Source organism: Triturus cristatus, chromosome 2_2, assembly GCF_964204655.1.
Source record: "Triturus cristatus chromosome 2_2, aTriCri1.1, whole genome shotgun sequence".
NCBI classification, from domain to species: Eukaryota; Metazoa; Chordata; class Amphibia; order Caudata; family Salamandridae; genus Triturus; species Triturus cristatus.
In genome coordinates, this window is record NC_140582.1 from 1,104,806,808 (window position 1) to 1,104,827,265 (window position 20,458).

At 46.0% G+C, this 20,458-nt stretch overlaps 1 protein-coding gene across 2 annotated transcripts in view; it reads right to left on the reverse strand.

Moving 5' to 3' along the window:
• LOC146863225 (uncharacterized) overlaps positions 1-20,458 on the reverse strand; it is a 283,553-nt gene that overhangs the window by 104,345 nt on the left and 158,750 nt on the right. Inside the window, exon 1 of one of the 2 annotated variants that reach the window (XM_085642658.1) lies at positions 5,382-5,677. The exons of the other annotated variant lie outside the window; for it this stretch is intronic. Within the exon in view, the coding sequence (XP_085498784.1) occupies positions 5,382-5,418 (37 nt within the window). The 5' untranslated portion in view covers positions 5,419-5,677. Of the gene's footprint in view, positions 1-5,381; positions 5,678-20,458 lie in introns of those variants that run through there. 2 annotated transcript variants of the gene reach the window in all.

Consider the following 20,458-nt stretch of genomic DNA (forward strand, 5'->3'; position numbering starts at 1 on the left):
GGGTCACAGCCCCTATATTTATACTAGCATTTCCCTTTGTGTGTAGGCACAGGGCTGGGGGAAAACCAGATGCAACTGGTTCATGGGGGATTTGGAGCACTCTGTTTACCCAGCTCCTCTTCCCCTTTGTCCGGTGGGGGCTCATCATCAGACACACCACGGGGGGGCGGAGCCAGCATTGTGGAGGGAAGGCACAGCCCTATTCAGGTCCCAGGTGCAACTCTTCCCTCCCATCTAGATGCAGATCTCTCTATTCACCACTGGGCTGACACATCCTGTCCCCTGGAGCCACCCACACCCCTCAGCTCCTGTCACTCACAAGTCAGACATGCACTCCACATCAGGCAGGCAGACACATAGCACACAGAAATGGCAACTTCTAAAAGTGGCCCTTCTCCACCAGTCACCATGAATCTGCGCACACCGTTGCGCAGCATTTATTCTCACAAACTCATACATATTAAACTCGCCCCTGCACTCCTCTCATACCAGGAATTACCATGGACACACATATCCCCCATGCATTCCTATGGGAGGGCAGGCCAATCTCACCACACGCACTCAGAGTGCGCACACACTTTACACTGGGCCACAGTGCTAAAGTGTGCAGAGGCCACAAACTATCAATATCAGGTCATAGAAAAGGCAACAAGTTTAGGGGTGAACCTGCCAAAAGGGCCAAGTCCAACACACACATTTTAGGGATATTATGTGTGCCTGGATGGGTTTTCACTGGCAAGATGGGAGTGAGTAGCTGGGCACAGCCCCACATCAAAGGCACAACTTGGTGTAAATATTTTTAACTTTAGACACCAACCCTTCACGACACTTCTGGACCTGCGGGTACTCCAGGACTGTTGTGCTGTTGAATGACTGCCACTCTGCAGGACTGCACCAAGCTAGACTCCTGCATGCTGTGCTGGCCTGCTGCCCTCTTTCCAGGGTTTAGGACTGGACCTGCACATCTGGACCCCAGAACCCAGAGTGGTTGTCATCCTGATCTGAAGCCTCAGGGACATAACATACCATCAACAAACTTGCATCTGTACCTAAATTCTGCCATTTGTGAGACTACCCTGAAAGTGGTGCCACCCCAGTCGCGAGCCCTGGAAAGAGGGCTTAAGGTGCTTTGCCAGGCTCTGTGGATCCAGTGGAACCAACACATCCACTCTGCTGCATGGCGCAACTGTGAGCAGAACCGATGCATCTGTGCCGCTGCGTGGATTTGATCCGTCTTACAGACTCGCACCACCGCCCTAGCCCACTGTATGCCACATTCTCAGCACACACACTCACATCTCTCTCAGACGACAGCCTTGATGATGCTGCCAGACTTTGCATCATTGCTTTGCTACTCCTCGGACCCAATGCATCACCCGACTGTGCGATACAACCCCGAATATTTTGTGCAAATTGACATAAAGGCCATTATAGTAATCCAGTTTGGAAAGAATCAGGGCTGTTATCACGGTCTTTCTAGTAGAGACCAGGATGAACAGGGAGACTTTCCTAATAAATGATGGAAGCAGTAGGAGTTGGTGGCACTGACTTGGTGGAAGAAGATGAGTTTGGGATCTGTTACGACCCCAAGATTTTTAACTTTGGCTACTGGGAGAGGAAGAGGGCCAAGGTCATCTGGTCACCAGGTGGGGGACCGGGGTCGAAGGAGATTACCAAAGAGAATGACCTCGGTCTTATTAGAACTTAGTTTGAGTCAGTGTCCACTCATCCACGAACTTATTTCCAGCATACAGTCATGGAAGTAAGCTGCAACCTCACAGCTGGCACTAGAGACTGATACCACAATGTGTTTATCATCCACATTAACTAGGGAGACTAATTCCATTACATAAATATTAAAGAGAGTGTGGCTAATGGAGGACCCCTGCGGAACACCACAGGCAAGCAAGAAGGGGGAAGATTCAAATTTGCCTAGGGCTACAACTTGGCATCTGTCTTTAAGTAATGATGAGAGAAGGGCTAGGGCATTATCCCTAATACCCAACAGCCTTTATAGATAAGGGTACAAAATACAAATCACATAAATACAAAAGTGACTGAGATATATTATCCTCACAGCAACTGTTTCCTCGTGAACACTTTTGTTATAGCCCATTTCAAATGATTTCAAATGAGGGATCATCATTGAATATACAATGAACATTTCCAGAGGCTAAAGCAATGAATATATGCAGGCATATGTAAACCAGCAATCTTTGCATACTCCTACGATGCGGACCCTACCTAAGTGTACCTATATGTAACTAGCATGCATGTGGGTGTAAAGTCAAGAATCCCCTAGGAAAGAGCCAACCCCATTACCTGAATGGAGAGAATGAAGGACCCATCTTAGTCACGATTTGGACACAAGCATGCAGGGACCTCCGTGTCAGTGTCAGCGTAGACGCATCTGCTCTAGTTACCTAGTGAAGGTGTGGTTCTTTTATACCAAAAATGTAGCCTTGGGGGTTCTACCACAATCACACTTCCTGGTTTGAAGGGTTGGCAGCCAATCAGATCTCAGCACAAGATCGGGAGGGGTTGCGGATCCACTGCGTCCCACGTATACAACTAGGAATTTCTTTCCATTTCACAGCAACTACTGAACGGATGTACCCAATTTAACAACAGGAATTTACAATGCAATCTGTCTTGCCTTTTGGACCTCATGAGCAGTGCTTAGTTTGAGCCGGTGGTTTCCGATGCTGATCACCAGCACTTAATCATCAACTCTGGCGCTTGAGCACCAGTTAAGGAGACATTCATTTTTGGTAGGCAGAGGTCGATTAAGTGATCACAGGATGTTGAGCCAACTCCGATAATCAAACCAGGTTCGCCAGCTCTGAGGTTGGCAGCTCTGGCCACTATGCAACTTCCTCTCGGCACTTGAAGGGTCTGTTGGTTCTGTGGAGAAATGTGCTGGTCAAAGCTGCCTCCTGACAAGAGCCCCGGCACTTTTTTTTTTACAAATTACCCACTTTTTAAAGTGTTTAGCCATTCAACACATAATATTTTTAAGGGTGGGCGTAGTTCGCGAAGTAGCACTTCGCGAAGCTACGCAAAGTGAAGTTCGCACTACGCGAGCTACGCGTAGCACTTCGCGAACTGCGTAGTAACATGTTCGCACTGTGCAAGATGTTGTTTTCAATGATTGCACAGTGCGGACAAGCAACCGGCACTGTGCAATCATTGAAAATGGCATCTTGCACAGTGCGAGCTGTAGTTTTCTGCTGCTCGAGTAGATTTTTACTCGAGCTTCAGCTTTCTCAACGCGAACTGGTAGTTTCTCATCGCGAGCGGTCGCGAGCATACGCGACCACTCGCAATGAGAAACCTGACCTCCTCGCGTTGGGAATCTCGCCGGGAGGTTTATTTTCCATGCTCGCGATCGCCAACTTGCAGTTGCTGATCGCGAACAAGGAAAAAGTCTCGCCGGGATGTCATTTAGCTTGCTCGCGGTCGCCAACTTGACGTTGAGGACCGCGAGCAAGCAAATAATGACCGCAGCATTACGCAACACTACGCTACGCGTGTTCGCACTGTGCTACGTGCAGTTCGCGTAGTGCGAAGTAGCGCGAACTTCGCAAACTACGCGAGCGTAGTGCTTCGCCCAGGCCTAAATATTTTACGAGTAACATACTTATTTTTAAAATATGCATTGAATTGCTGCTGCATCGGGCTGCTAAAATACAATATTTTATTACTTTTAGCCAAGCAGCATCATAGCACCTGGATTGGATAACTGCGAGTCTACAACTTGAAAGTTACAAGCTGCAAATAATAAGTGTCCAAGATGTGGCTATCTGCATCTAAGTGCTGCAGCTTTAACGACAAAATAAAAGGGCAACGAGGTGGCAGGAAAGGCAAGCTAATAAGCGTTATGGAAGATGAAATCTTATTACTACTCACATTCTCCACTGAGTATCCCTTTAGTCTCAGATGAATAAATTACCTAATTTTCAAGAATTTGTTAATCCCTGATAAGAAATGAAAGACAATTTCCATGAAGGAATGACGATTTCACTAGAACATGGCTTCCATTGTATTAGATGGCCAAACTCACATGAGGCAAAACAATATATTTACTAGATGCCAGTATATCTGGCTAATAAAGAGTCATAAGTACCCTATTTTTCATTTCTTTGCCTACTGGTTCATGCAGTTAGAAATTTGTATGCAGAATTGCAATTACTGGTGTGCACAGTATCCAAGTTGAAGTGTCAGGTTAACTCATTTGTATGACATTTTGATATGATGGTTCTGCTTAACTTTCAAATTATTAATAAAAGTCATAGAAACCCGACCGTCAACAAATGTGTGTTTCAAGTTTTATCTGGCGCACAAGAGAAGAGATGCTTCTTCTAGAGATATTTAAAACCGCATTTTGAGGCAGAGTTTATGTTTTCCATTTAGGAATAGTTACTCTTCAGTTGTCTCTCACAATTCAAGTACATTTTACAGTGCTACTTAATTACACACAGCCGACTCCTGTGTTCCTCAGGCTTTAATGTGTCCCCTGGTCCCTGACTGGTATCCGTAAAAAAATCTCCACTCCAGAAAGGCACAGAAGAGCTTTTAAGTTTCCCTGTGGGCTCTGCTGGTGGAAGGGGCATAGTGATTAAGGTTGGCTTGCGGAGTCCGGTTTTATTCATTTCAGACACAAGAGCAAATGTGCAGAGGCTTATCTTATTCCCGAATAGTGGTGGCATTTCCCTTACAGTGGGTCTAGTGTCTTTAAGGATACATCATGGCTCTCCAAAAGAGACGTATGTTGTCAATATTTTTTAAAAAAAGGCAAATTAATTTACATTTAATTTTCTAGCGAGATTCAAAGCCCTTTAAAAATCTTGTTCTTCATTTATGTTCTCTGGGTATTGTTTTTAGAATAAATGGTTGTAATTACCTTGTGTTAAGCTGCTGGTGTAGTCCGTTAAGCACAACCGTCTTTAGCGCTGGTGGCGCCCGTTGCGATAATCATTTTTGGTGCCCCCACATCCCATTACCGACTCCTTGGATTCTCTCACTAACCCCGGGCAAAAGTGTCCCTCTTCTCTCCAATCACAGTTAGTGCTAAACACAGCGCACGCCTCTCCTTTGGAGTGCAGATGTAACTAGTAAACTAAAACAACCAACAGCTATGAGCGTTTATCGTCCAAAAGCTAAAAAAAACAGCACTGTCAAAAGACCATGCTTGGAGCAGGCAAAACAAACCAGCATCTGCATGTTTACAGAGACTACCATTGAGGGGGCATATAGGGATAGCACCAGGCTTGTCTATTGAGTAACCCCGGGTGAAGTTGGTGGAGAGCAACTACGCGGTGTTCCACTCCCCTTCACCCTCCCTAATTTAATATATATATATTTTTTAAAAAGGCACTTACCTGCTGTGGCGTCTACGGGCTGCCTCCTCCTCGCCATGGTCTCTCTCTGCTCATCCTCGCCGTCCTCGTCCACGCAAACTCCTATGTTGTACGTCACTCAATTTTATAATTATATTAGGGAGGGTGGAGGGGCTGGCTAACTCATCTCTGCCACGGAGTCGGTGTTTTGCCTGAACTCCATATTCTCAACAGAGTGTGGAGTAGGCAAAACTCCATAAACTCCACTAAGCAGAGTTCCCCAGCCGGGCTTACTATTGAGTAAGCTAACACAACGTGACACTGCCCTTTCTGTCTGTATGCAGAGAGAAGCAGTGTCACACTGAGCTGACTTACTCTATATATCAGTCTGTCCCTATCCTGATCCTCCCCCTCAATGGTACTAAATATTACACAACACCTGTCCATGAACTACTCACCTCAGGTGCCCCTTCAGCTAAAGGCCAAGCTTGCGCCATACTGGGAGGTGGCCACTGACTGATGCAGGACATCTTAGAGAGAGGCCAGTGCAAAGTCTCTACCAGTGCTTCAATCCTATACATTACCAGACCCTCCCACTCACACATTCAGCTCTCAGCAATATGTTCTGCTGTGGGATTGGTTGTGGTGCACCAGGTGTAGGCTAGAATTACAGATAAAATAGATCTGTAAAAAAAAGTCTGCAAGAGGTCATATACACGTACCATAGGCATGCTCATCCAGTGGAAACAAAAAACACTCGAAAACATGCCGATCACAGAAATGTAAATACTATGTGTTGGTGGATAAATGAAAATACTGTTATTCTTGGCCTGCCCTCTCTGTGGAACACCCACCAAAAAAATTAAGGGAAGTAAACAAAACATGAACGCTTCTAAGCTGGGAGCAGCAACGTGGGAGGGAACCATGCTGTGTATAAGGCTGCGGTGCCCATACAGGAGGAGTGGCCATCACAGGCAGGGCAGTGTGATGGCCGATCGAAATGTTCTCTGAGTGAAATAGCCGGAAAGAGAACTAAGCACACAAAGGAGGGACATTTATAGAAATGCACCAACAACAAGCCAGCATTTCTGCATGCCACATGAAACAACCAATGGCAATTGGTGGGCAGTGTCTAAAGTTTCCTATGGAAATTAACATGGAGAAAAATTATTTTGGGACCCTCCCTTTTTCTCGGCCCCTGCTTGACGGATCACCACAAATTTTTCAAGACAGCAGCTGAAGTGACTGGGTATTCATTTTGAAGATTTTGCAAATATTTGTCAAACAACGCCAAAGTTATTGACAAATAAAAAACGCTCTGCCTATGGAAACTACATCCTAACTATAACTACCTAATGGTGACCGCCAGTAGGTAATATATATATTTATATATATTTATAGGGGTTATATTTACCTCTTTTTTGTGTCGTAAATTGTTATCGAAGGAAGAGTTTACTGCAAGGTTGTAATTCAATAAAAGGCAGTAACGAGCAACTTAATGGCACAGTAATAAATGGGGAGGGGAGAATAGGAAGGGAAAAAGGTCGGGTGGGGGAAGTGGGGGAAGAGGGCGGTGGGAATGACAAGGGGGAGAGGCACAGGTCACTAGCAGAAACAGTGTGCCCAGCCTTTTGCCCCATCATGGGGCACTGGACCCTGGGCAGGGGCTGCAGTGTGGTGGGTCATAGGCATTCCTCCCAGTGCAATCAGTGTTGGCACCCATGGGCTGTGGTACCTCTGGAGGTTGGGGGGAGGAAGGAGTAGGTGTATGGGGGGCATCACATGGGACTGGTGAAGGGGGTACAGGGCAGGAAGGGGTAAGGCTGTCGCCTACACACGGGGTTGGGTGGGCTGCGGGTACTGCAGCAGAGTGGAGGGGGTAGCAGTGAAGGAGCTTGAGGTGTTTCGGGGAGCTGACCATAGGGGGGATTCTAGGCCACAGTCCTGGAGCATGCCGAGAGCACAGTGGGCATGGATTGCGATGGCAGGCATCCATGTAGGGGGGTCTGCACATCAGCATGCCCATCAAGGAGGGGAAGGGAAAGAAAAAGGGGGGGCAAAGGTCAGACAAAGGGAGGAGGGGAGGGAGTAGGGCCCTTGGCAGGTAGGCTCAGAGAGGGTGTAGTAGGGGAGGGTGAGAGGGATCAGGGGAGAAATGGAGGAGGAAATGCCGAGAGGGAGAGAAAGGGAGGGCAAAGCAGACTGGGGTGGATGAGGGGGGGAGAGGAGGAGGGGATGGAAGAGGGAGGGAGCCTGGGGCAGGCATGGGGGCCGGGAGCACAACCAGGGGAGGAGGGGGCCCTGATAGCACATGGGTGACATATCTGGGCTGCTGTGTTGGACATCAGGGAAGTAGAAGCGCAGGTAGTCTCTGTGCCCATTGGCGGTGTGGGTGGGCAGTGTCAACACGAACAGGAGGTGGCGTGGTGGCCGGGATAGGTCTGGGGAACCTCTGTGATCATGCAGGAGGAGGACTGAGGGGGTGCGAGGGAGTCGGAGAGGCATGGATGCCTCAATGGTGTCCCCAATATGGCCCAAAAGGACTGGATTGAGGGCAGTTGCATAGGATGTGGATGAGGTCACATTGGGTAGTCAAACATCTCCAGCGGTTCAAGTGGGGCAGGAGGTCAGCACTTTGCAGTCTGTGCAGAGCCAAATACCCCTCGTGGACCGTCTTAAACAGGCAGAGTTTCAATCAGGCTTCCTGGGTGCCTCTGTTAAGGGCTTCCAGGACATCTGGCCAGTCCTCTTCCATGATAGTAATCTGAAGGCGGTCCTGCCAATTGGTGCGGAGGTTATGAGAGAGGGGTTGTGAGAAGAGGTGATTCGTAAGTGTGCCGTAAAGCCCCAACATCACCCCTGATATCCGCCCTATGTGGACAAGTATTCCACGTCCGGCGAGGGTTGTAGGGACCATGGATGGGGGTCAAGGCAACTCCACAGGCAGTGTTGCTGCTGTAGGTACAGACAGGCTTGTTGTGGATGGGGCCGAACTCCTCCTTCAAGTGATTGAAAGGTTTCAGGTCACCATCCAGTAGCGCCTGGTCCAAGGTGTATATGCCTGCTTTCGCCCAGCCCTTCCAGCAATGGGCCTGGCCGTCAATGTGGATGCTGTTGTTGGCTCACATTGGCGCCCTGGTATGAAGTCGGTGGTCCACCCCAAAGAGGCGGTGGGAACGGTGCCAGGCTTTGGACGTGGCCTGCAGCATGGGTGTGGGTGGGATGGCTGGAAATTATGGTCCCCATAGAGAATGCCGAGTTTGTCGCTGCATGAGAGGAGTGATTGTTCTGTGTGAACCTATTGTGCAGGGTTTGGGGTGCCTGTAAATAAGTAGGTAAGTTAGGAAAGGTGAAAGGCCAGAACATAGTGATCCAAGGGCGGCAGGCCCATGCTGTTGAAGGAGCAGCACGCCATAAACTTGGCTGCAGATAGCCGGGGTCGGGTCGACCCCCATACAAAAGCCCGGATCCAGGAGGCAGAGTGTGGCCAGGGGCACTGTGACGGGGAGCATGCCGAGCTTGTAGGCGAAGCACGGTAAAATTGTACTATCTGTACTGCCTGCGCCCTGCCCCACATAGAGAATCCCAGAAGGCACCACTTGTCGAAGTCCCACTTCATCTGCGTGATGAGGGGGTTCAAGTTGTCCAGGACCATCTGAGTGAGACCCCTGTTGACCAGGATCTCCAAATACTTGCGCCAAGAGGCTTTCGAGCAGAAGGAGTATACGTGGATTGACGCCTTTGTGGTGCAGGTCGACAGGGGAAGGGCCTCGTTCTTTTCCCAGTTCACCTTGTAACCGGACATGCCACAAACTTATCTATGACCTACAGTAGTGCTGGTAGGGAGCTACTGAGATCCCGCAGGGTGAGCAGGATATCATCGACATATAGATATAGTTTGGAGAGGCCTTCCGCTATGTGGATGCCAGCTATAAGCGGCGAATGGTGAATAGTTGAGGCCAAGAGTTCCAGTGCCAGAAGGAATAGGAGTGGGGAGAGCGGACAACCATTGTGGGTGCCCCTCTGGATCTGGAAGGGGTTATAAAGAAACCCTCCTCAGTTGACATGGGCCATCGGGCAGTCATTCAGCAGTCGCAACCAGGAGATGAATTGGTCCTCTAATTCGAACCGTTTCATGGTGGTGAAGAGGTTTCCCCAATCAATGTGAGTGAATGCCTTTTTGGCGTCCAGGGAGAGAGCTGCAGTCTCCTCCGGGAGGTCCCTGGAGGTCCAGAGGGTGTGGGCTAAGGTGCGAAAGAGTGCCCCGGTAGGGAGCCGACTTGGGAGTTATGGATGAGGGAGGGAAGGACCTTTCTTAAGCATGATGCCAGTATGCTCACGAGGATCTTAATATCGCAGTTTAGGAGAGATATAGGCCGGTAGCTGCCACAAAGCAGTGGGTCGCTCATGGGTTTGGGGAGAACTGCGATCACTGCCCTATTAGAGAGGGATCCCAAAGAGGCTGTCTGCTCTGCCTCCTGAAAGGCCACATGAATGGAGTCGATCATCTCTTCTACAACCACTGGTAGAGTTAGGCTGGGAAGCCGTCTTCTCCCTGGGCTTTGTGATAGGGTCGCTTGGAGATGGCCACTGCGATCTCTTCCTTACTAATGGCTCCCGCTCTTGTCAGTTAGGCATGGGAGATTGACCTTCTCAAGGAATATGGCAATCCGATCCTCACTCACTGGAGTCTCTAGGGTGTAGCGTGTTCCGTAAATTGCGCAAACTCATTAACAATGGCCTGCAGACGGGTGAGTATCTCCCCGCCCAGCAACAAGATAGTCAGAATAGCAATTACAGCCTCCCGTTGCCGCAGTTACTGGAGGCCTGCCTTCTCCCTATGTTCATAGTGCTTCCGCTTTAGGCGTTGAAGGGCATACTCTGCCTTGGAGGTATAGAGGGCATTCAGGGCCCATGTGTGCCTTCTCTTGGCAATGGCGATTAGGCACAGTGGGGCGGGGAGAGTCGAGGTGGGTGAGGGTGGTGATCTGTGCTTCCAGCTTCCAGTCTTGGTGTCAGTGGTGGGTGCTGCGTTCCTCAGGCGAGGGGGGAGCAAGTTAGGTGAGCCACTGCATTGTTCAGAATGCTGCAACCACCGTCCGGAGCCTGTCCCTGTGCTGAGCTCCAACTTCAAGTGGCCATCTCTAGTCATGGCCAGACCATGCCCCCAATACGTACCTTTTACATTTTTACCATGCATTCACCATTACCATGCATACCTTTACACCAGCAAAATTTCTAGTAAAGGCATGCCTGGTAAAGGCATATGTGCGGTAAATGTTTTTGCGGTAAAGGCATGCGTGGTAAAGATGCATGCATTACAGTTTACGGTGTTGTAAAGGCATGTGTGGCAATGCATACATGGTTCTGTCACACATCCCCTCACAGTAGTCATTCTGACTTCTGTGTTCTTCAGAGACTCCACCTGTTACCCTTTAACGGTGACCCCCTGCCTGTGCTTGGTATTGGCAGTCATATGATCTTTTGGCACCATCTCCTTATCCATCAACACAAAAAAGAGCACAGGGGGAAAACAAGTCAGGCCTCCCCCACTCACCACATTATCAACAACCAGGACCTGACTCAATGGACAGATACCCTCAACACCCAGACACAAGAGGGGTCTATGATATTTTCGAAACATTTCCCCAACAGTGTGGTTTACTACCACTAATTCAAGTGTCTACATGTCCAATTTGTAAAACAATGTCACTACACTGCAGCAAAAGAATTCCCACAAGAATCTGATTAGAAAAGATTGGTAAAAATGTGAGAATGGCGAGAATGCACCTCACAGTAGTAACACAAAGGGGGGCTTGCTAGTTGGTGCTCGTTAGCAACCCCACTTATCATCATCGGTTGATTTCTCACCGTGAAAGGAAAATGTGTTCCAACGAGAATTTTCTGAAAAGTGAAGGAAAGAAACAGTGAAAGAAAAGTAGAGTATGCACTGTAAGTGCTAATGTCACTCAAGTGCCCTGCTGGTCCCCGTGAGAAAGGAAATGAAATGCAATTGCCAACAGTAAAAATGAGATCCTACTCACTGGCTAGATTTAGCTTTATTTAGTGCTGTGAGCTTTTTCAGTTAAAAAATGGTTCAACTCAGACCATTGTTACTTCCAAAGCGCCAACATGTTTTGTTGCTACCAATTTGCGCAACTTCATCAGGGCTAAGGGCATGACCAGTCGTCACTGCACTTAGAATTACCACTTGGTCTGCAAGTGTATGACAATAAAAGACAAAAAGAGTCGTTGCCAATGTCCTTCGTACCTGCAGCCAACTCGTCATGCGGCGCGTGCCAATTGGTCACGTATCCGCAGTGTAACCACACAAAAGTATGGCACCTGTAGATATGCGCAAATAGTAAAGTATTCATTAAACATCATCACCTCACATGCCCAAGCAGAGACTTTTTGAGTGGAAAATGTCTCCATGCATCTGTTGCTATATCTAACAACACCACAGACTTCAATACTCTCCCCGCATATGTACATATTCTTTGTCAAATATTGCTTCCAAACCCATTTACACGTTATCTATCGTAACCAGTCCTTTACAAACCCTGCTGTTATCATGGAGTTCAATATCAATCACTAGCCAAGTCATTGCACTTGAGATATGTCATAGCACGTCCTTTAAAAGCCTTGTATTATAGTTCAATATCACTCGCACAGCAGCTAATGTCTTAATGAATATGTGGTAAATAAAATTCCTTTACCGGGACTTAATTTGATATATAAACATAATAAAATAGCTCAGTAAAATGAGAGGCAGAATCCGTGGTATTAGAGGTTCGGAATGGGCTTTATTCCAGTGATCGATTATAATCGGTTGCTCCAAGTTCCATCACCACGGGGGTTCAGGAAGTGAAGTACATACTTTATTGACAAGAAATGACTTTTATAGATCATACATTACAATGAGGCGAATGCAGTAGGCGTAACAATTGATAAGGAAAATGACGATTTATCTGCGTAACCAAAAATGGGTGTAATAAGGAGTAAAAAGGAACATAATTGGTTATGATGTCACATATAGGTGGATCCATAAGATAATACTTGGCATAGATGCGCGCGCCGCAACATGACGTGTAATTGACGTGTAACTAGGGGGTGAAGGGGACTTGACATTTAGCTCTACATGTGGAGACAAGAAGTCTGGGGGGTCAAGTCAACCTAATCCCAAATCATATCTAACATCCTATGTTTAAAGAACTATGTTATCCACGAAAGAAGGACTCTCGGACAGAATCTATTCTATACTGACTGTGCGTGCGTGTACAAGCGTCTAAGTGTCTACACTAAATGCGAGGGGATAGGAATATTCCATGGTAACAGGGCTATGAATTACTTGCATGAGGACAGAGAAGCCGGGCCTTTTGCTCGGTAACTGGAAGAATGTTTACTTAAACTACTAGGCAGGAATGCATCGGCTGAGGGGGAAGCAGATAATTCGAAGGTGAAATACAGTTCTTGGCAGAGAATAGGCTGATGTCAGTCTTCGTGAGCCGCGCAGAGAATGAGACAAAGTTCATGGTCACAGATGCAGGCTCAGACTGGAGCTTTCAGAGGCAGAAGGCAAGAAGAGTTTGATGACAGAATCAGGGCCTACTTGCCTGGACTGCAAAATGGAGTAACTGAGCCATATAAAGCCGGTGGCCTTTCATATTTAGGAATGGAATATCCGGCCTATTCATGGCGGATCTGACAGAGGACATGTTGACGGTGGACGCACATGTATTTGCGTCTTCATAACTGGAACTGGAGGAAACATACATGTACTTGTAACATGCACATAGAACCGTTGGGGTCCAAGATAGGGGACATAACTGACCAGAAAAATCCATATTTCCACATTCCCTCCTTGTCCCCTACTTGCCCGTTAAGAGATATCAATCTTCATTAATCCATTGATCTGTTCATATAGCATCATTTGTTCTTCTTTCTTCTTCCGGGATCTTGAATGAAAATCTTGATGTGGAATGCACGATGTGGCACACAGACCACAGATCGCTGGTCCACATTGTAGACATAGACAGCAACTGAATAGTATGAGAAGGCCAATACCTAGGAAGGATAGAACTCTCCATCCCCAGGCTGATATCACACTCCAAAACCAACTGGACCAAGTCCAAGTGCCTGGGTTCTGGTGTATCTGGTTTACAATCTTATGAAGGCGAGTGATGGCTTTATATACTGATGGCGAATTTTCTGGTATGAATACGCAGCAGCTTGATCCGATGACCCTACAAGCTCCGCCCCTATCAGCCAGGATGACGTCAAGGACAAGACGATTTTGAAGCACAACAATCCGCATAGCAGACTGCTCTTCTGTTAAATTGCCTAGGGCGGAAATAGTTTCATTCACTACTGCTTCAAGGGTTCTAGTTAATCTACGTATCAGTTTACTATTTGTAACAGTACCTATATAAGGAAAGAGACCTTTATTGAAATCTGTGTATTTTTCCCATGCTGTTTCAGTGTAATCGACAATTGGGAGATCTCTCCGCTCTCTGTTGTGTACTAAATGAATATTTCTGTAATAATCAGGAGGAGCTAGGAAAACAGGTGGCAAAAGGAATGCAATGTAGCAGGTACCATCCCAATCTAGAGGTAGACGCATATATGCAGTCTGACCACATATAAAGTAGGAGTGGCGATAAGCTCTAAATGAAGATTTGCCTTGATCACTGAATTCTACTATAGTAGTGCATTTACTATGGCCCATATGTATGGAACCAACCTTTCTTACACACAATTCACCCTTCGCTGGGAATACTGACATGGTGGGTAAGACTAGTTCAACTTCGGATACGACATTTAGAATCATGAGATTAGGTGTAAAATTACCTAATCCATATACTTCATTTTCTAGATCAGTTCCTGTTCTTTTGGGGCGACCCTCCTTGTCAGGGTAGCAGACCTTGAGTAAAACTAGGTTCAGGTTTCCCCATACCCAATGATCTTGGTAAACTGCTGTGTCTGAGTCTATGGAATTGATTAAACTAAACCATGCTCCACAGGAGCCATTATGTGTAAATGGGTGTGGAAAGAATGGCAGGACTCCTTCATAATTCTGATAGGGAGGGAGCCGACCACACACCCAACAATTGGTGGCATTACTAGTCTGATGGGAATGATGTAACATACTAATGAAAGTGTTATTGCGCAGCGCAAGTCTATAAGACAATTCATGCGGAGGTAAGTCACTAAAAGAATGTTCAGCAGTAACATTATAAACATGTCTAGAAATAGGGTAATATATGTGCAGCAATATACTTGCAGTAATTATTAAAAGACTCAAGAAAAACAAGATTAATAATGTCACTATGCAGTGGCTACGCAGTGATTTACAATACGCCTGTCGTTTCAACATTTTCCGCGACTGTCCATGATTCAGGTCTAGAGGATACATGTCAGAGACAAATTCAACCGCTTCACCTTGGAGAGGACTTAAACAATCAAATTGTCTGACGTTCTAGGCCTCAATTTTACTTTATAGAGTTCGGTTTTAGTCTTTTCAACCAAAGGAAGTTTTGAATCAGTCTGTGAGGGAGTGCAGGGCACAATGTCTATATCCGAGGATAGTCCATGAAATTTCTTGATATGACTTGAATGAATCCAGCCCTTGCGGCCCTCGATCTTCACGGCTGTCCTTGTAGTGAGCAGAACCAACTTGGGTGTCTTCCACCTGGGCTCCAGCTGAGTCTTTCGGTCGAAATTTCTCACAAATACGAGATCACCCGGAACTACGTCATGGGGTTTCACCTCAGTGTTGTCGGGAAAGGCTGCAGCTACCTGTGAACGACAAGATTGTAGTGCAGACATCAAGGAAGCCAAGTAATCTGTCAGCATATTACAGTCAACATCAGTTATTTTGCGTGGTATAGGCGTCCCCCACATATTTGGTGGTCTGCCAAAGATCACCTCATACGGGGATAGCCCTGTTCGAGAGTGTGCTACCATTCTCATGTAAAAGAGTGCAACTGGTAACGCTACTATCCAGTCGACACCTTTCTCTCTGCATATTTTGGACAATCTGATTTTCAGTATCTGATTATGTCTTTCTACGAGACCTGCTGCCTCGGGGTGTCGGACACAGTGGAATTTCCACTGATATCCTAACAGAAGTGAAACATGTTTCATTAATTCGGATGAGAACGGCTGGCCGTTATCTGAGTAGACAACACGTGGTAAACCGTATCGTGGGAAGAATTCTCGAACCAACTGTTTGGCAGTAGTCGGGGCAGTGTAATCTGAAACCGGGTATGCCTCCGTCCAACGGGACAGAGCGCAGACAACTACGAGAACATATCTGAATCCTCGACATCGTTCCATCTGGATATAATCCATCTGGAGCACTTCAAAAGGGTGATCAGGAGGATGAAATCCACCCTGTTCTACGGGAACGCTTTTTCCTGGGTTGAACTGGCAACAGATCATACAGGTACGGACTTTTTGTTTGGCTGCTGCTCGTAAATGTTTATTGAACCAAATGTGTTGAATGCTGTCTAGCATAGCTTTTTCTCCTAGATGTGCTGGACTATGTATAGTGTTAATTATAACTTGGACCATTGAATCAGGAAGGAACCATACAGTGGTCCGTTTGGATCCCTCCTAATTCAGTCCATTTCTTTATTTCGTCTGGTGTAGCATGTGTCTGTATGTCAATTACGTCAAGAGTAGGATCTTTAACTGTCATACACTGTGTCGGTGTCGGAACTATTGTCTTTATCATGTCGGGGGTTTGAGTTTGAGCAGTCTGTTTAGCTGTTCTGTCGGCTAGATCATTGCCTTGGGAAATGATATCAGTAACCTTCGTATGAGCCGTACATTTCATAATTGATATTGCAGTGGGTCGATGTATTGCATCTAATAAGGCATGAATGAGGGGTCCGTGCTGAATGTGGGCACCGTGGGAAGTTAAATAACCTCTCTCTCGCCACAGCACGCCGAAGTCATGTACAACTCCGAATGCATAACGTGAATCAGTGTATATGTTGACTTTTTTATTCGTGGCTTGAATACAGGCTTGTGTCAGAGCGATGAGCTCTGCGGCTTGAGCTGACAAAGTATTTATACGATTAGTTTCAATGACTTCAGTATCTGTTGTGACTGCGTAAGCGGCCACTAACTCTCCTGTACTTGTTCTCATACATGAACCATCTACATACAATGTCAGGTCTGGATCTGACAATGGGACATCGGTTAAGTCTTGTCTGGGTTTTGTCGTTATAGTAATAACTTCAATACAGTCATGAGCTAGTGGGTCTGTTCCGGTTACTGGCAAAAGTGTGGCAGGATTCAATGTGTTACAGCGTCTGATTTCTATATGTGGCTGAAACAATGTAAGTTCGTACCCTGTAAGTCGCGCTATAGTCAAGTGTTGTGTTTGCGTTCTGTTTACAAGAACCTCTACTGCGTGTGGCACTTGAACTGTCAATGGATGTCCTAACACTATGGCATCGCTTTGTCTGATTGCTAAAGCTGTCGCTGCTACTGATTTCAGGCATGCAGGCAAAGCCTGAGCTACGGGATCTAATGTACTAGAAAAATAAGCACATGGTTTGTGTGCTCCTGCTTGTTCCTGTGTGAGTACTGACAAAGCAGTACCTTCGCGTTCTGTAACAAAGAGTGTAAACTGTTTTCTGTAACATGGTGTTGCTAAGACAGGTGCTTGACATAAAGCTTTCTTTAGGCTTTCAAAAGCTTGTGTATGTTCCTGAGTCCAAGGGAGAACAGTCGATGTGGCTGCCTCCTGTGTGGTTAACTGAATGAGTGGTTTTGCTAGAAATGCGTACTGAGGGATCCACTGCCTGCAATATGAAGTGAGACCTATGAAAGCCCGCACCTCCTTTTGTGTCTTGGGTGTTGGCATGTTAGCTATTAACTGAATGCGGTCCGGTGTAAGCTGCCTTCCCTCCTTGGACAGTGAGTGTCCAAGATAAACAACTCGCTGGACACAGAATTGCAGCTTAGAAGGGGACACCTTGTGCCCCTTTTCGGCTAGAAATTGTAAAACTGTCAGTGATGCTTTTTCACATTCCGGTTCGCTTCTTGCGGTGATCAGCAGATCATCGACGTATTGGAGCAGAGCAGTGTTAACTGGCATGTGGATACTATCTAGTTCTCGTTTCAGTGCTTGGCTATAGATGCTGGGGCTTTCTGTAAATCCTTGAGGTGCGCGTGAGAATTTAAAGCTACGTCCATTTAAACTAAATCCGAACAAATATTGGCTCTCCGGATCTATTGGGACGCTGAAAAAAGCATTCTTGAGATCAATTACAGTAAAGAATGTTGCTTCGGAATCAATGGCTGTCAGTAATGACGAGATATCTGGGACCACAGGGAATTGTGGCACAATGCACTTGTTTAATTCGCGCAGATCAATAACCAATCGATATACTGGCGGGGCCTTTGGATCTGTTCGTTTAAGAATCGGAATTATCGGTGAATTACATACATTGGAGTCTGTTTCCACAACTACTCCTTGGGCAATGAGCTCGTCAATGATTTGTAGTAAAGCCACTACAGCATCTGGTGGTAACTTGTATTGTCGCATTCGTGGTAGCACCACTCCTGCCTTTAATGTGACTCGATATGGTGTAATATTCATGCAACCAACATCAGTAGGGCCTTGTGCCCATAGATGTGTAGGTAAAGTCTGCAGTCGGGGATCCATGTCTCTAGACACATAGTGACCTTTAAAATCACGTAAAAACAACCTTACTCCTTCCGGAGAACAACATATTATGGCTCCTAGAGCTTTCAGTGTTTTTATTCCTAACAGATTTTCTGGACATGATTTAGTAAGCAATAAATCTATAGTTCGGGTCAAAGGTCCTATCGTAAGTGGAAGAGGCTGTGATACTTTATTAACAATAGGTTTTCCTGAAAAACCAAGGGAAATATTCTGTGAGCCTGAGAGGGGTGCCCCTGGAACTTCACTACGTTTTATAGTTGTTCGACTTGCCCCTGTATCGAGTAAAAATTTTCTATCTTGGCCTAATAATTCACTATGTACATAAGGTCCTTCTTGATCTACAGGTATTTCAATAAGGGGTAAGTCAACTTCCCTCTCTAGGCTAGTTCATGCGTAACGCTGATACTCAGGATATTCATACTGTGCGGTCTGATACATTTGTCGTGTTGTTGTCTGTGTGGCAGCAACAGGCAACGGTGGTGCAGCTGGCACAAACTGTATTGGCTGTTGTGCGGCTGGCATGGCCTGGGCATGCTGCAGAGCTCCTTGTTCATTCTGATCTTGTCTGAGTGGCCGTGATCTTTCTTGTGTTTTACCTATGGCGATATTATGTTTTAAAACTGGACAGTCGTGTACGTAATGACCTGGCTTTTTACAATAATTGCATGTCCCTTTTACAGGTCCTGCTGAATCGGAATGTGTCATACCCTTTTTATGTCCTTCAGCTGGAACTGTCTGGGAAACTAGCATTTTCATTTTCGTGTCTTTCATGCGTCTGTGTTCATGTTCTTGTTCCTCTCTAATTCTATTGTGATGGTACTGTAACATTTGTAACATTTGTGATGGAGTGTTGCCTTGCCAGGTACTCTCGAATTTTAATACTCTATTCTTTACTGGGGGCAGGGCATTTTCTACTAATTTTGTTACAAACAGATGTGGGTATGATTCGCTACTTGCTTTTATGCCACTATTTATACCAAAACATTTTTCAAATCGGGCATAGTAATCACTAGTGTCTTCATCTTGCTTCTGTTTACAGGCTGAAATTGTACCCCAATCTTCTTTTTTCGTAGTTAATAAACGTGGCAGTACCTGTACTAATAAACCTGGTAGTGCTTTAGTTTTATCCCCAAGTCCTGCTCCTGCAGTTCGGGCCTTTTCTTCCGCTTCTAACACTGACCATTCTATCTTTTGGTCTCCTACCTCCCACTCTTTTTCCTTGAGTTTCTCATAAATACCAGCAGGCATCAATACCTTTAATATTGTCATAATGTCGGGATAGGTATACTCTCCCATGAGTAACATGTCTTTAATTTCTCGGTGAAAACCCGCTGGATCTTTGTCATGACTGGGTACCACTTTCTTCATTTGTAACAATTCTATTTTTGATATGGGCGTATATACAAATACGCGCTTAAACTCGTTGTCCTCGCCCTTTATTGGGTGCACTTCTCGTAAGGGATTCTGTCTATCCATGTAATACGTGGTTCTTTCCTTGATGGGCAATGAGACACGCTCTGCGCATACAAAAAGAATATACTGCTTTCTTGATTCTAGAATTTCTTTAATTAATTTAGTACTTGCACCTCTCCATTTATTCATTAGCAATTCAGTCAATATGTCAGGTAAGGGACCAGGGTCCGAACGCTGACTCCGATATAGTATAATGAGTTGTTGAATCATATAAATCCCAACTAACCTCTGTTCATCTGGGGTGAGATTCAAAAATGTGCGTACTACTGTATCATCACTATATTTTCCGGGACTGTCCACCCAATGGACAGCTGCCCTGGCTAAATCTTGTTCATCCATAGAATCGAGAAAATGATAACCCCTTCGTTCTCGGAGTAGTTTGTCGGCGGTTTGGAACGAATGCTCGTTAGACCTTATATTAATTATAGGTATTTGGAAATTCCTGTTATTATCTGGACATATCGGACGTATCGGGTCAATAAGACATCTATTACTATTACAAGATCTTCCTCTTCCTACATAGGCTATGGTGTCTGACTGTCCTGTGGGCAGTCCTGACCCTTCTTCCTCGCTTTGTTCGAACTCGTCTACCTCTAATCTCTCTTCGTGTAGGCGTTCTATTTCTTTACGGATCTTTCGGCACATGGCTATTATACAATTTTGCTTATCATGTCTCCCTTCTGATATATTCTGGCTCCATCTGGTAAGAATTTGCATTGCTTCCGGGTTTACCCCCGGTCGGTCTTGATTTCTGATCACACAATTTATGAGGAAACGTAACAGTTCCCCCTGTATCTCTACTTTCTGGTATTCCATAGCTCTGTTAATACATTCTGGATCTCGCCCTGTTTGGACAAAATGATATATTTTATCTAGATGCGCAGTCATTCCTGGTAACTTCCCTAAATACACTGCGGCTCGTCTGATACGCAATGATGCCAGG